Source organism: Muntiacus reevesi, chromosome 14, assembly GCF_963930625.1.
Source record: "Muntiacus reevesi chromosome 14, mMunRee1.1, whole genome shotgun sequence".
NCBI lineage: Eukaryota > Metazoa > Chordata > Mammalia > Artiodactyla > Cervidae > Muntiacus > Muntiacus reevesi.
The window spans coordinates 65,772,750-65,788,952 of NC_089262.1; the positions used below are offsets into that span (position 1 = coordinate 65,772,750).

General features: G+C 51.8%; 1 protein-coding gene across 2 annotated transcripts in view; it reads left to right on the top strand.

The window, feature by feature from the left end:
• The window catches only part of LCP2 (lymphocyte cytosolic protein 2), a 55,362-nt gene that overhangs the window by 6,587 nt on the left and 32,572 nt on the right, over positions 1 to 16,203 (top strand). For both annotated transcript variants that reach the window (XM_065905264.1, XM_065905265.1), the window contains exons 3-6: positions 3,260 to 3,306; positions 11,951 to 12,016; positions 12,422 to 12,453; positions 13,032 to 13,069. In XM_065905264.1, the coding sequence (XP_065761336.1) occupies positions 3,260 to 3,306; positions 11,951 to 12,016; positions 12,422 to 12,453; positions 13,032 to 13,069 (183 nt within the window). The remainder of the gene's footprint in view (positions 1 to 3,259; positions 3,307 to 11,950; positions 12,017 to 12,421; positions 12,454 to 13,031; positions 13,070 to 16,203) is intronic.

Genomic DNA, 16,203 nt, shown 5'->3' on the forward strand with positions numbered 1-16,203 from the left:
AGTGATGGGGTGACAGTCCAGCCCAACTCTGGGGGGGGTCCCCCCACCCCTCCCCCTTGTGAGCTTCAGGCCTATTGAAACAGGGTTGTTGCCTTGGTTGAGGAGCTTTGCCTTCTCTACCCTGATATCTGGGACGTGCCAGGTCCTCAGAGAATGCTGCTTACTCTCATTACTGTGTGAACAACAGGAAGTAGAAAGAGGGGCTCAAGGAGCCAGAGGAGTAGGGAGCAGAGCCCAGCCCTGCCCTGGCGGCTTCTGCTAAAACCGCCTTCCACGCCAGATGCTCTGGGTATGATCTGGGCGTTGCTCTGAGCTCTCAGCTGCCACCCTTCCCAGCGTTATGACGCCCGGGGCCATCCTGCTGTAAAGGCGGAAATGGAGGGCCCCAGCCGTGTTTACCCTCCACCCCTCCATTTCTCTCCATTCTCTCCCTTTCTCCGTCCTTTCCTCCCTCCCACCCTGCCTTCCTTTTCCTTCCTCCAGTGCAGGAGCAAGCAGCTCCCTTGAATCTGTTTTGCCAGCATTTTATTTCCCACTGAGGAGTCTGGTGAGGGCATGGGGGTTCTATGCTCCCAAAAGGCTAAAGGAGAGGAGGCCACGTGCTTGGAAGCTGTGTCAGTTAGAAAGGTGTGCGGCTGCATGAAAGAGAAACTGAACCACAGTGGCTTACACACAGAGGGGCTTATCTTTCTCAAGTGACAAGAAGTCTAGATGTGGGCACTCAGGACTAGAGAGATGCTAAAGGAGGTCATCAAGAACTCAGGCCTCACCGAGCCAATGGAAGCTCTCTCTGGCTTCTCTCCTAATGGCTATAAGATGACCACTCCATCTCCAGGCATTACATCTGCATTCCAAGCAGGAGGAAGAGGGGGAGGGCAAAGAGTGAAAAATGCAAAGTGCATGGGGATTACATCCCCTTTATTTTCAGGGGTACTTTCCCGAAAGCTTTATTCAGTTAGACTTCAGATTATATCTCACTGGCCACAATGGAGTCCCATGACCTTGGTCACATGCAAGAGAATCTAGGGTATTAAATATTTTGAACTGGACACATTTACTGCTTTGAACAAAATCCAGATCCCATCAGTAAGGGAGCAAGGGAGTGGATATTGGGTAGGCAAGCGACAGTGTCTGCTACAACGCTTCTCCAGGCCGGGTCCAGTTCTCAGCTTTTCTTGCTCTCTTGTCCCTCTTAAGGACACACTCAGCACATAATCATATTCCTGTAAAGCCACTAGTCTAACTCCAAGTCACTGTACAAGTAACTCAGAGTTTCCAGACTTTGCTCAAGGTCTTTGAAGAAGGTAGAGGAGGGGGTTTTACACTCTTACATCACATAGAAAAATTCTCCAAACATCGAGTTTGTGTGTGCCCAATTGCTCAGTCATGTCTGACTCTCTGTGACCCCATGGACTGTAGCCTGCTAGGCTCCTTTGTCGGTAGGATTCTCCAGGTAAAAATGCTGGAGTTGGTAGCCACTTCCTCCTTCAGGGGACCTTCCCAACCCAGGGATCAAACTAGCGTCTCCTGGAATGCAGGCAGATTCTTTACAGCTTGAGTCATCGGGGAAACCCAAACAGGTTTACCGTCTTCCATCTTTCCTTCCAATTCCTATCCCTGTTTCAAAGGCCTTTCTCTGTATTTCTAGCCACACTCACATGCTTACCTTTTCATTCACCTGCTTCCTGAAATTCCCTCAGCTCATGTCTTTGATTCAACAGAAGAGAAGGCAATGGCCCCCTGCCTGGTTCTCAGGATCCATCCCTCTGGCCACTCCCAGGAAGCCCTCCAATCCTCATGCCACACTGCTAACTTAAGTCTTGGTATCCTCCGTGAGAAAGGGGTGGTTCCAGGGGACAGAATGCCATGGCTCAGTGATGCTGAAAAAAAAAAAGAAGTTAAGAAGTTTGATGAAAGTCTTGATTGTCTCAGGACTCTTGCCAAACCCTCCTTCCCAGCTCTGTTGCAAGGTCTGATATGGGGGCTGGGTCAGACTCCGTTTCTAAGAGCTGGAGTGGATGAGGCCATAAGCACATTTTAAGATGCCCCAGCCCCAGTGCCAGCTGGGCTTAACGGAAGTTTGCCCAGCTCATCTCAGAAGGCAGCCAAAATCCTGCCAGGCAGCTCCCAGCCCAGCGCGGAAGAAGAAGCAAAGACACTGACTAACCTCCAACAGTCAGCCAGACCCCAGGACGGGGCTCCCCACCCCGGGACAGAAATTGCCCACCTAAGCCCCTTCACCGCTCTTCAAAGGTCTGTCAGGCCCTGAGCCAAGCATGGGACACACTTCCTCTCGTTCAGTCCTCACGGCCCCTGAAACGGAGCTGTCCATATCGTTAAGGTTCCCGCTATACAGACAAGGAAGCTGAGGCTTAGAGAGACTGAGTGTCTGTCCCAAGTCAGGGACTGCTAAGTGAGGGAACCAAGATTCTACAGCAGCCTGTCCGACTCCAGCGCTCCCCCCGACCGCTGGGCCCCCGGCCTCAACTAGACCGCTAAAGGGCTCCCTGCTTGGCCTCAGCTTTGGTTCTGTGGAGCATGTGCCACCCTCTTGGCTTCCCTCTTCTCTCACCGTCCCCTCCTCTCTCCAACACAGCCCACTAGGGCTCCAAAGGGCATAGATGTGGTAGGAGGAAGCTCGCAGGAAGGAAATAGTCCGCGAAAGCCATAGAGCCGGGTGCTAGCCCCAGCTCCATCGCCTGCAAGCTGAAATCCCCTTACACCCCCGGGCCCCACTTTCTCACTAAAATGAAACAACGCTACATCACAGGGCTGATGCGAGGATTAATCAAGGTGTTGTAAGGAGGCAGAGTCAGTTCTTTACAAACATGAGTCTCTTTCTCCTTTGCCCTCTCAGTTCCCTCAGGACAGCCTCTTTTGCTTCCTCGCATCTAGAGAATTCTGCCAGCATCTCAGGTGAAGGAGGCAGCTGGGCTGGGATGAGGCCACGGAGCACGGACTCCTCCAGGCCGGCTGCTCGCCGCTGTCTCACACGGTGACCGACGGCCTGAGGTCTGGGGTGGGGGCTAGCGTGGCTATGCCCAGTGAAATCTGAGTTTCGGGCTCCCTGTGACCCGACCTGGCCGTCGCGGGCCTGCGGGCTCCGGTGCCCCATCTGGAAGCTGCCCATCCGGTCGGGTGGATGGGGCCTCCTCTTGCGCTGGCTGCGGTCCCGCTGTCCGCTGTCATTTCACATCTGAGTGCTCACCTGGCCTGGAGCCCTTCCTGTGGGTTGTAACGACCGCTGTCTCCATTTCAGAGCCTGGCAGAGAACGACATCCAGAAGTTCCCTAAGCTCCGCGTGCCGTGAGTACTGGCCGAGGACTGCGGTGGGATGGGGAGCAGACCAGGGAGCTGAGCCACTTTTCTGTCACTGTCAGCTTAGAATGGGAAAGCAATCAGGACGAAAGAAGGCGAGAGCAGTGTTCGGGGAAGAGAAGCTACATAACGTGTTGAGAAAAAGAAGTAACGGTTCTGGTCCGGCTGGTGTTTGGCTGCTCTTGCCAAAGATAAGCCTGATTCTGGACCGTGTTTTCATTTCCTCTCTCCCCAGTGGGGTGGGTTGGCTCTTGAAAATAGCACCAGAATCAAGAGATCTGAGGTTTCATCATGGTTTTCATCGCCAACTCAGTAATTGCTTCAGGTTTTTGGACCTCGGTAAAATGAGAGCATTGGACCAGATGAGTCTGGTATGGACTCCCTTTGGTCTGTCAGTAATGACCATCTGGGGTAGCTGCCACGGGCATCGTGCTGAGAAGAATTCTGAGGAAAGGGGGGCCATTTCTGAGGTCTGATGTGGGTGCTAAAATGTGAAGTTTCAGTGTACACATTGTGCCATGTTTTCTGCCCTTCTAGCGGAAGTCTCACATTCAGATGCTTGCAGGAGCCAAAATGCAATGTGTGAATGGGTCAGGCTGAAAAATACAAAGTCCAGTCATTTTACCACCTTTGAATAAAGCTTGAATATGGAGAAATATTTTTTTGCTGTAAGAAAAACGATAGGGTCTTAGTTGCAACACTCGGGATCTTTCTTACATCAGCTAAGATATTTCGCTGTGGTGCGTGGATTCCCTAGTTGTGGTGCGCGGATTCCCTAGTTGTGGTACGTGAATTCGCTAGTTATGGTGCGTGGATTCTCTAGTCGTGGTGCGTGGATTCCCTAGTTGTGGTGCATGGGCTCATTCGTAGCACTGTACAGACTTGGTTGCCCTGAGGCACGTGACATCCCCAATCAGGGATCAAACCTGCCTCCCCCGGATTGCAAGACAGATTCTTAACCACTGTACCTCCAGGGAAGTCTCAATGCCTAATCTTTAAATTTATCAAGTAGCTAGAAATACAAGTTTTATGCAATATATCTCAATTTTTAAATGTTGTTCAAATATTTTTAAATATTTTGAATGCTAAAGTAAGCACCTTTATGGGCTAGATTTAGTGTGGGGGCCCCTAGTCTGAGACCTCCACTCCAGACACCCTCTGGGGTCCTTTCTGTTGCTCTAAACGTCTTAGGGCTCATAACGATGAAAGGGAAGTAGATCAGTGAAATAGGAGGTAAAAAGCTTTGTGAATAGGTAGAGCTGCCAGAGTAGCTCAAATAAGAAAAATATGACTCTCAGGTTTCTCTCATCTTGAAGGGTGAAGAAAAAGAAGGGAATAAGGATTTGCCTTTGGTACTGCCTGTCTCCAGGGGCCACTATTATTGAAGAATAATTGATTTTAAAAGATTTTTTCCTAGTCCAAAATGGCTATTTAAATCTAAGTTAAATTAAAAGCTCAGGGACTTCCCTGTGGCCCAGTGATCTAACACTCCATGCTTCTGATGCACAGGGCCTGGGTTCCATCCCTGGTCAGGGGACCATACAGAGAACCTGTATGCTACACCCAGGGGTTCCCACGCTGCATCTAAAAAGCCCACCTGCCACACTAAAAGATCTCGCACGCCACAACTACGAACCAGTGCAGCCAAATAACTAAAAATAAAGATTTAAAAAAGAATAAAACATTCAGCCCCTCAGAGGCACTAGCCACATTTCAAGGGCTCAATAGCTAGATACAGTGATGATGATTATATTGGACATTATACATGTGATGCCCTAGGAAAAGGCCACAGTTCTAGGTCAAGGAGAGAACTTAACATATAGCAGTGAGAACTGGTGGCTGGTGGGCCAGAGTCAGCCTGTAGACACGTTAAGCTGGATCCACACAGTGTTTTAAAATCAAGAAGTGGCATCAGGAAAGACTTTGGGGAAGAAGGGAACTTAACTTGGATCTTGAAATATATTGAGAGTGGTCAGATGAAAAATGATTGAAAGATTTTCTAGAAATGGGGACTATATTGCAAAGGCATGACACCAGTGTGTTTACTGGAACTGCAAGTAGGTCAGAGTATTGAGGCGTATATGTGGGGGAGTGAGCAGTAAAAAGACCACAGTAACTAGTTATAATTGTGAAGGATGCTTTGAGCTGTTATGAGCCTGAGAGTGTTGGTGAAATGAGTTCACCAGGGGGAACACTGAGGTAAAACCTGCAATGTTGACTCTCTCCAGGGTGTGTAAAAGATGATGGAGAGGAGGATTCAGCTGGAGGCATGGAGCCTGGTTAGGAATGATGGCTATGATCTCGCTATGAGACGGCAGCTTCTCCCAGGGCTGTGGCTAGGAAGATGTTGGAAGGAGGGAATTCAATCAGAGCAGTAAAAGGAAGCAGTAGAAGGAAGGACATGGAAGGCACTTTCAACTGGGAGGATCATTTTTTTAATCTTAAGGCTGAGCTGAGCTGATGTCTGCAGTTCAAGGTGAAGTGAAGGTGGGATATTTCTTCAGTTATTTACAAACTAAAACAACAACTTGGCCTGCAGTGAAAATCCCCCTCGTGTGTTTGCCCCCCAAGGCAAGTCACGAGGGCTATCCATGGAGCACGAAAGGTGAACTGGTAGGGAAGGCATCCAGAGAAGGTCCGGCAGCCCTGATCAGGTGATTCTGAGTGTGAGCATTGGTATAAAAAGTACCAATTTTCAGCTATACCTCTGTGAGCTCTGTGCCTGGGATGAGTCCTAGAGTACTCTGAGTGTCCAAGTGTATAAAATGAACTTCAAGTGTTACATGAACTTCATGAGCACGTTCTTTTAAAAAGATATTATTTCAGATCTCAACAGGCAGACAGGAGAGTTTAGTGAGTAAAATGCAGGCTCTGAGATCAGACTAGTTGAGACCCAACTTTCCCATTCATTAGCTATGAGTCTGTGGACAAGTTATCACAGTTCCCTGAGCCTCAGCTTCCTCATCTGTAAAATGGGGACAATAACAGATCCTGTCTCAAAGGACCAGTGAGAGAGTTAGAAGAAATAATGGAGATATAATAAAATGTACTGAAGAGGCATTAACTACTCCAGCCATTTAATGCAAAATCCCAATGAGCACCATTTCAAATTTTCACTAATGATTTTATCCTACTAACTGGGGAGGATGAAAGAATAGAAAGACATGGGCTTTGGAGTGAGGCAAAGCCAGGTTCTAAAGCAGGCTCTGCCTCCTACCAGTTGTGGGACTCAGGCAAGTCATTTCAAGTCTGAGCCTCAGCTTCCTCATCTAGAGGAGAGGAAAGAAGGACCTCAGAGGGAGCAGTGTATATGGGTACGTGGGTAAGTGGGAGGCAGTCCACATAAGCTGCCTGTGTGTATAGATATTCAGGGCTCATTAGTTCCATTACTTTGTACACAGGTCCACTTGCCCTAGACCATTTCCCTAAAGGGCTATAGAATAGAAATTGTGTTTATGTACAGTAGACCAAAACAAGATTACACTCCTCTGAATATCTCAATTTCCTTAAATTTGCTTTAAAAAGTCAGTACTAAATGGATTTTGTAAGAAGGCAGTTTCTGGTGGGAATGTGTTCTCTGTCTGCAGACATAGGACTGTCTCAGGCATAGTTTCCCCCAGAGACCTCACAGACAATGTGACGGAGGAGAGTTTTAAAATAAAACAATGTAACATCCTTTTAGAGGACCGAGCCTAGCACCTATGGTAGAACTGAGCATGATCTGGCTAAAATGATAGAATACATGATAAAATCTTCTGATGATCAACTGAAGTCTTTTTTTTTTTAACGGTGTAAATTTTTGTTGCTATTTTTGCACTGGATCTTTGTTGTTGCTTGAGGGCTTTCTTTAATCATGCTGAGTGGGGGCTACCCTGTAGTTGCAGTGTGCGGGCTTCATTTTGCTGTGGCTTCTCTTGTTGCAGAGCACAGGCTCTGGGGTGCAAGGGCTCAGTAGTTAATGGTGCATGAGATTAAGTTGCCCGCAGCATGTGGGATCCTCCCAGAGCAGGGATTCAACCCATGTCCCCTGCATTGGCAGGCAGACTGTTATCCAGTGTACCACCAGGCAATTCCAATGCTATAAATTTTATGTTTAAAATAATACAGTGTAACTTAAAAAAAAAATAAGAAGAGGGTAAGGATGTGGTGGTAATATAGGCAACAGATAGGTATTGGATGATTCTCTTTAAAACATCGATGATCACTGTCCCCATTATCCATAGTGGAATCAGGATAGAAAAAGCTAAGATCCAGTTAGAGAGACAAGGCAGTTGTGCCTGTTGATTTGTCTGTCTTCTGAAAAGGCTGTCATCTCCTAACCTCAGAGACAACTCCCTGTCTCATCTGCTCAGCGCCTACCTAAGACATAAAGACAGCAAAGGATGGCGGGCAGGATGGAGGGAGGGTGCAGAGCTGAATGCAGCACTGTGTCCAGGACACGTGCTCAACTCCCAGCATACTGGGGACAGGGCCGGTCCCGTCAGACATGCCTCCCCTCCCGGTCATTGGCTGGAGCCCTGTTCAGGTGCCCCGTCCTCCCTACATGGAAGTGCCTCCATTCCACTGACGGCCGCCCCTCCTCCTCAACGCGAGCCCAGAGCACCATGTCAAAAACCAGCATGGGGCCTTGACAAACACCTCCCCCAGCGCCCTGCTGTCCTTGTTGGTAACACTGAGGACAACTCTCCCGGCTACTACACAAAAAGACTGCGCAGCACGAGTAACATAAGACTTGCAAATCTGTCAGCGGGAGGACAGGGCTGAGAAGGGGGAGACCCTCAGAATCTTGCCTCCCGCTCACATGCCTGGTCGCCCCTGGAGGCCTGAGTCTTGAGACCAATGTCCTGGTTTCTCCCTGGCTCCTCAGGTGACAGGACAGAATTTTGGAAGGTTTGACTCTTGGTTCACAGAAGACTTGCCTTTAAGAAGGAATTTTGTTCCTTTAAAGAAAGGTGAAATGCAAGTGAAAGCCAGATCGGGTGTGAGAACGTGGGCTGTGGGGTAGGAGAGGGGTCAGGGTGATGTCAGAGAGCAGGGAGGGGGTGAGGGGTGGAGGAGGGCCTCCGGGCGAGGGGGCGGTATGCCTCTGAAACTGGGGTCAAGGGAGCAGCTCTCTGTCCCCTGAAGCCCTCTAGGAGACAGGGAAACCCATCCACAGCTCACACTATGCAAACTTCGGTAAGAAAAACATTTCAGCTGTGCAGGAGACATATGATCACACAGGCAGCAAAACAGAGTGTTCGGGAAATAACATTGACTCTTACTTGTGCTGTGGGCTCTGACACTTTCCATTCTGTTCTGTTTTCTTCCTCCCTGCCTGCCTTTCTTCCCCAGTTTCCTTCTTCCTTCTGTGTGACCAGCAAAGTTGATTGTGAGCCTCCACCCCCACTGGCAGAACACAGGGACCATGGGCGGGGAGCCCCACGTGTCCTGGGAGAGCCTACAGGGGCCACAACAGGATCGAGAGCCTGAGTTCTGCTTCCGCTCCCCCACCTCACTCCCTTCCTCCATTTCTATTCTTTAAAAACAAGTCCAAGCAGACCAGATCACTGGAGTGATTTCACAAGCTTTCAGCCCACAGGACCCACCCACGTCTCTGGGGCGCTTGTTGTGACTGCATCCGGCGGCTCCCAGCCTCTCCTGGACGCTCTGATGGGTTAAGTCTCCAGTGGGCCTGGTCATGAGTGTTTGTGGCTATGGGCAGGCCAGCCAGGGCTTCTCCAGCTAGGGCCAGCCCGTCTGTTTCGCTGATGAGGGAGGCCTAGGGAGGGCAATACCTGGCCTGAGGTCAGGCCGGGGGCTCTGTCCGGGGGCGGGGGCCTGCGGTCGCGCTCAGCAGGACCCCCTCCCAACCTCTGCACCGTCCAGCAGGACCAGAGGAGGCCTCCACCCGAGAAGTCAGAGACCCGTCCCCGTCACACCGCGAGCTAGGGGTCTCGGCTGCCACGGCCTGGCTTCCTGCGGAAAGGTCCGCTCGGCTGCTGCGGCTAAAGACGGAGCGGAGAGAAAGACGTCTACCCGCTGCCCAGCCCCGTCGGTCGCTCGCGGGGCTGAGTGCGGCCTGGGGTCTGTGGGAAGGAGGGAGAATGAGTCACCTCCGGCCACTCACTGTCGCCTGGTCCTCTGGGGGCGTGGGAGTGAGTGGGGGCAGCCACGAGGGTTTGCAGGCAGAGGTGCAAGAACCTCGGCTCCGAGCGCCAGCACCGCTGCCCTGCGCACGCGCCCCCCGCAGCCGGCGGCCCCAGCCGCGGGGAGGGGGCGCTCTGAGGCCCCAGAGCAGGGGGCCCGGGGCCCCACGTCTGCGTCAGGCCGGGCTGCCGGCCCCTCTCCGGCCCCGCGGCTCTCAGCTCGCGCAGCTCCTCTGTGGGGCTGCGGTTTGCCATTTCCTTCCTTCGCCAGTTAGAGCCAAAGCGGCCTCCCGCCCGGCTGCTGAAGATACCCTAAGGAGCTGCCTAGAGCAGCAGGTCTTTCCAGGATCAAAGCCGCGGCGCCCGCCGGTCAGGGCCGCCCCGCTTCTCCCGGTGCCCTCCCTTACCGCCCTTAGTGTGCGGGGGACCCGCTCCCCAGCACCCCTACTTCAGGTCCTGCAGAAATGTCACCTCCTCCCAGAGGCGCGCGGGGTGGTTTTTCAATTGTAACCGCACTCGGCTCCCGCCCCCTTTGCCCAGCGCGCACCTCCGCTGTCTGCTTGTACACACAGCTCTCACCTTGAATTTCACTTCCTCTAGTGTACGCTGTTTGTCTGTCTCCGCTAGCAAGTAAGCTCCTCGAGAGCAGGGATCTTTGTTTTGTTCACCGAGGTGCCCTGAACCCCAGCAGAGCTCCTGGCGCTTAGGTAGCCTGGAGTGCGCGCTGTTGAGTGAAGGAATGACTGAATGAGGGCGACTGCGCCCTGACTGATGCTCTGTCAGAAGAGGGAGCAGGGGGACGCTAGTCAGCTTCTTGAAAAGGCGCTTAAAGGAAACAGAGGAACCAGAAACAAGCAGTCTGGCGGGTAATTGGAGCTTCCACTGGGAAGCTCCCCACCCCGCTTTACAGCATCTCCCTGTGCCGGGTGACGTCCCAGCAATGACATCGGAGGGAAGATGACAGGCTCCTCTCTCTCTGTCCTCTAATGGCCCAGCTCCTTTGTTAAAAGTCTGTCTGTCCTGTCACTCAGGCTTCCCTGGTGGCTCAGACAGTAAAGAACCCGCCTGCAATGCGGGAGATCTGGGTTCCATCCTTGGGTCAGGAAGATTCCCTGGAGGCGGCTATGGCAATCCACTCTAGTATTCTTGCCTGGAGAATCCCATGGACAGAGGAGCCTGGTGGGTACAGTCCATGGGGTTCAAAGAGTTGGACACGACTGGGCGACTTACGCACAGCACAGCACATCTTCTCACTCTAATGAGTTGAGAGGTTCTGAGCAGGTTCCCGGGGAACATGGCGAAGTTGGGGGGCGCGGGTTGGGGGCCTGGGGGATGATGAGGGAAGCAAGATGTGGTGGGGGCCAAGACTACTTTGCTAACGTAGCAATTTTGTTTTAGACCAAACTTGTGATCTTGCTGCAGTCACTTCAGCAGAAGGAGGGTAGACTCTGGGTCCTTCCCAGAGGGCAACAGGCGCCATAGAGCTATTCCCAAGGGGCCTCCGGCATCAGGGGCATTACCACGGGATGCAGTGTGGTGACAGTGTGGAGATGAGGGAGCCTGGCTTCTGAGGCTGGCGTGTGTTGCTGGGAGAGGGTGCCTGCTGTGCAGGCCAGTCTCCTCCTCTCTGGGCCTCTGTGGCCCCGCGTGTAAAATGATGCGGGCGAGACCACCTCTGAGCCTCCTCCAGCTGCCCCACGTCTCTCGGGAACACGAGCCTCTCAGCTGACAGTCCCTGGGTCTCCTCAGTGGTGCTAAGGGAGGCTGGAGTTTACGGCTAGGGCGTGCCAAAGGTGCCATCCCACTTTGCCCTTCCTGCCCTGGGGTTTGGAGATTTGCTAGTTTACAACATCCAAGGAATGAGAGGGTCCTGGCCAAGGCAGGCCTCTGGGCACGGGTGATTCGGGGAGTCTCCCACTTTGCAGGTTGTGGCTAGACGGGGAATACCTCACCAAGTGTTTATAAGAATCCATGTCACCGAGGAGGGAGCGGAGGACGGAAGGAGATTTTAGGCCCAGGAAGTGCACTGAAGCTCTTGTCAATGAATGGCTGACTCCTCCAGGTCTCAGAGATGGATTGAAGAATCTTGTTAGACGTTGCTACAGGGATGTCAAACCAAGCGTCAGGGGAGCTCAGCGCTGCAAATACTAGCACAATAAAATACACTGCGGTCATGTCCTGATCTTAAGGCTGCTGGATTTCAGAGGAGGAGGAGCCGGTGTGAGCTGGCCAGTCCCCATGGAGGGTCTCTGAGCTAGAGCCAGGAGGCTGAGCCCATGCAGAGAGCTTCCTGGGCAGGAGCAAGGGGATGCAGGTGGCAAGTTCTGCGAGAAAGTGAGGAGCAGAGGGAGGGGACTGCCTGGAGGCCAAAGGAGAGGCCAGCTAAGGTTGGCTCAAGTGCCTGAGGTCACACGGACCAGGGAATCTTCAGGGCTCAGGGCAAGAGGGCTAAAGGTGGAGAGAGAGAATGCTTTTATCACCTTACCTGTCCGTTTGTCTTGTAGGATTCTCAGTAAGTTAAGTCAAGAAATCAACAAGAATGAAGAAAGAAGGAGCATTTTCACACGCAAGTGAGTGGGGCAGTCAAGTGCCCAGGGTCACTTTAATGAGATGCAAAGAATTTTCAAACTTAAGTCTAAATGGGAGGTACAGGACTGGTTTTGACCTCATTTTTGATCTGCAATAATCTTCCAGTCCAGGGGTCCCCCCCTCTGTGCCCTGCATCCTGCCCCTTACATCAGGGGAGCTTCCCCTAGAAAGTCAGGTAGTCACAAGCTCCCAATTATACCACCAATGTGACTTCAGTGGTTTCCTGAATTTTCGGGTAGCCTGGCCTGAGTTTCAAAGCAACAAGGACAAGAGTCCTGGGTGGTGAGAGATACCCTCCCCTGGGGACTCCTCTTTCAGGGCTGGACTAAGAGGGATATCTCCCCAAGTCAGTAGGGCCGTTAATGCCACGTTGCTTGCCTTTGCAGACCCCAAGTCCAGCGGTTTCCGGAGGAGACAGGTAAAGGTCTCTGGGGTGAGAACGATTGCTTTGGAGATGGGAGGCACTTTGGTTCTTCTGACTTCCGGTCCAGGTGGAGAGGAGGAGAGATATCACTCTGCCAGGCACCTGGCCATGATCCCCTTCCAACTGAGGCCCTCTGCACAGACACAGGGAGGGATTTTGCGGGTGGTGCCTGGAACAACCTGGGTTTTGACTGAGCACCTGAGCAGAGCCAGTCCTCCTGCTCCTGAGTCTTTAAAGCAATTATTCAGTTGTTAAACTCCACATCTTGTTAAAACGTAGATTCCTGGGTCCCCCCCAGTTCCTGCAGAATCAGAAGCTCTAAGGATAGGGCCCGGGGAATCTGCATATTTTGAAGCTCTCTCAGGTAACTTTCACACACGTGAAAGGTTGAGAACCACCGCCTCTGGTAGAATGAGCCCCTCAGGTAGGAAGTCGGGGGCTGACACTGAGTTGCTGACCCCCAGGTGTGCAGGATGAAGGTGGGGGTTGGGGAGGGCAGCAGGCTGGGGAGCGGCTGACTTCCCTTCCGTGGCTTCAGTCGGCACTGATGGCGATGCTGTCTTCCTCCGCAGAGAGCCATGAGGACGACAACGGAGGCTGGTCGTCCTTTGTGAGTATGCGGCGGGTCCTCCCGGCTTACAGCAGAGTCCGGAGGTCCTTTGTAGCAGGCCTTGACGGAGCCCCGCGGGGTCAGGCGTGCTCTGTGACCGTCAGGGCGTGGCTCTCTGGCTTTCCAGCCCTCGAGGTCTCTGGTCTCGTCCAGTCCTCTTGTCCTCGGGGCGCGGGAGCAGCGGAGGACACCTGCATGAGAGGCTGGGCCCTGAGCCGCTCTGCTGATGGCGGGCTGGGCTCGGCTGAGGCCTGCGGGGTGCCGGGACCCCCCACAGCAGGGCCCTCCCCTGAATCCCTCCTCACGTGGTCTACACTAGCTTTAAAGTAACCTTTCTCATACGCTTAAGTCCCCACTGGTGACATAGAGGGAAAGGGAGCTCAGAATGAACTATCAGCCCTCAAAAGACCTCAGGGATGGGACAGTCCAATCGGGTTTTATACTTGAGGGGTCATGATGACCCCTTTGAGAGTCTGATGAGTTCTGTGCAGCTTCTCCCCAGAAAACTGCATATATCATCACCACACTTGAAGCCAGACTCGGGCTAAGAAGTCTTTTGTGGCTCGTAGCCCAGTCTGTTCTTTTTGCAGAGGAAGCAGCTGAGCCCACTGCAGGACGTGACTTGTGTAGACCCCATGACTAGTTAGAGGCAGGCTGAGGATGCAGCTCGCCCACCCTTAGTCCAGGGGTTCTTCTGGTAAGTGGCTGCCTCTAGGGCCTTTAGGTAGCAGGCACTAAGCACCCCTGTTCTACTGGGATTCTGGTAAAAGCAAGCATTGAATGTGAAAAAATAAAAATAAAAAATCTGCTAGCTAAGTATGTTCTTTTTTGCATGAGAACAAAGGAATGTAACAGATTAATTTTGTCCCCAAGGGACAATAGACCAGCGTTTCCTCCCAAATATTTACATTTTCACGTAGACTCTGTATCTTAGCCACTGCTTGCCATGCAGTTCCTCCTGTGAGCTCAGTCTGAGCCTGGCGTCCTCCACGTTGTCTTTAAACAGGGAGTCCCCCCAGCTGCTGCTACGACACTCGGGCTTCCGTGAAGTGCCCAGCACTGCACAGGGCACTCGGGCAGTGAGGATAAATGACCCTATGACCATTTTGTAGCTTGGAGAACACACACACAGATCAGAACATGATTTAGAACAAAAACGTACATAGGAATATATGAGCCGAATCACTGGAGAAACTAGTTGTTCTAGAAGCAAAGAGGAAAAGTCTATTGTTGAGAAAGGCTGATAAGGTACAGGGCCGTTGGGAAGTCAGGAGCCATGGGTCTAGAGTGTGGCTGAGAGATGGTAGGGAGGCCCTGCAGGTCTAAGGGGCAGTCGGCAAGGCCTGGAAAGGTGCTGAGGCTGTGGTTCTTAAGTCTCTCCCATTCATCATCCTCTGCTCTCAAGTTGTAGTGACCCTGATGGCAGGACCATCTTTTTTGTGTTCAGGAAGATGAACTCAAGCTCATCTTGGCTTCCAATATGTATATGTATTGAAATATATATCTGTATAGGAATATATATCTGTATAGCAATATATATATACACACATATGATATATGTGCTGTGCTGTGCTTAGTCACCCCGTCAAGTCCGACTCTTTTCGACCCCATGGACTGTAGCCCATCCGGCTCCTCTGTCCATGGGGATTCTCCAGGCAAGAAGACTGGAGTGGGTTGCTGTGCCCTTCTCCAGGGGATCTTCCCAACCCAGGGATCGAATCCAGGTCTCCCACATTGCAGGCAGATTCTTTACCGTCTGAGCCACTAAGAAAGCCAGAAGAATACTGGAGTGGGTAGCTTATCCCTTCTCCAGGGGAACTTCCTGACCCAGGAATCAAACTGGGATCTCCTACGTTGCAGGTGGATTCTTTACCAGCTGAGGTACCAGGGAAGCCCAAAGGATATATATGTCAAAAAAAAAGGCTGTATTCTCACCCAGAAAATTCCATGGACAGAGGAGCCTGGTGTGTCACAGAGTCAGACATGACTGAATGACTGAACACACACATCTTTCAGTTAAGCTCCTTAGACAATCTTCCTTAAGCCACCCAGCAATGCCATCAGGATTTCTAGGTTCTAGTGAGCACCTTTCCTCACCAAGTTGCAACCTCCTGCTGCTTCTCTCTGCACCCCCTTGACTTTAGAGAAATGCTCAGGGCTCAGTTAGGACCCACGTGACTTTGGCCTGAGCGTGATAAGCCCGTCATTGCTTGGCAGTTGGTGGTATCAGGAAATCATGACTATAACTGTCCACTTTCATGGGCTGCTTCAAAGGCAATCACCCAGCCCCTAGAGCTTACTTTCCCTGAGACCTACAGAGAAACAAATATAAACTATAATAAAAAAATTTAAAATTTAGAGAGTCTCTTCCAAGAGAGCTAGCTGTCACAAATAATAAGCTGTTGTCTCTGTACACCCAATTCTCAGCAGAGACTAGCCCAACCCTGACTACCCCCACTCAGGTACAACTTAGCCTGCCTTCAGTTAAGGGGCTTTGGTTGTCTGATTTTCCCATCAGCGTGGCCTTGGAGGCTGTGCCAGGTTATGATGAGGAAAGTTTTGAGTATAGGCACCCCGAGAACGGGGCTTCCCAGGTGGCACAGTGATAAAGAATCCGCCTGCCAATGCAGGAGCCTTAGGAGACGTGGGTTCTACCCCTGAGTCTGCAAGATCCCCTGGAGAAGGAAATGGCAACCTACTCCAGTATTCTTGCTGGGACAATCCTATGGCGGGCCCCTGTCCATGGGGTTGCAAAGAGTCGGACAAGACTGAGTGTCTGAGCGCACACCCTGAGAACAGAACTGGCAGTTAACCAGGGGCATCATAAATGCTCCTGCTGTTTCGTTTTCCTCTCAGAGATGCTTGAAGTGCAAAGTGTGTTTATTCAAACATAAAAGTGGACATAGGTTGCTGTGTCCACCTCATTTCTTCTGCATTTGCCTGCTGTGCAAAGAAATATAGGGGAAAAATGCACTTGCCTAGGGAGTCTGAAGACCTTGACTGGGTCCTAAGATGACAGCTTGCTGGCCACGTGAATTTGTATTCCCTGAGCTCAGCGTCCTCATCTGGGAAGTGGGAGGAACCAAGTGAGGACCACTGTGAGGCCTGGCAGAGAGACAGTAGATGTGGGCACG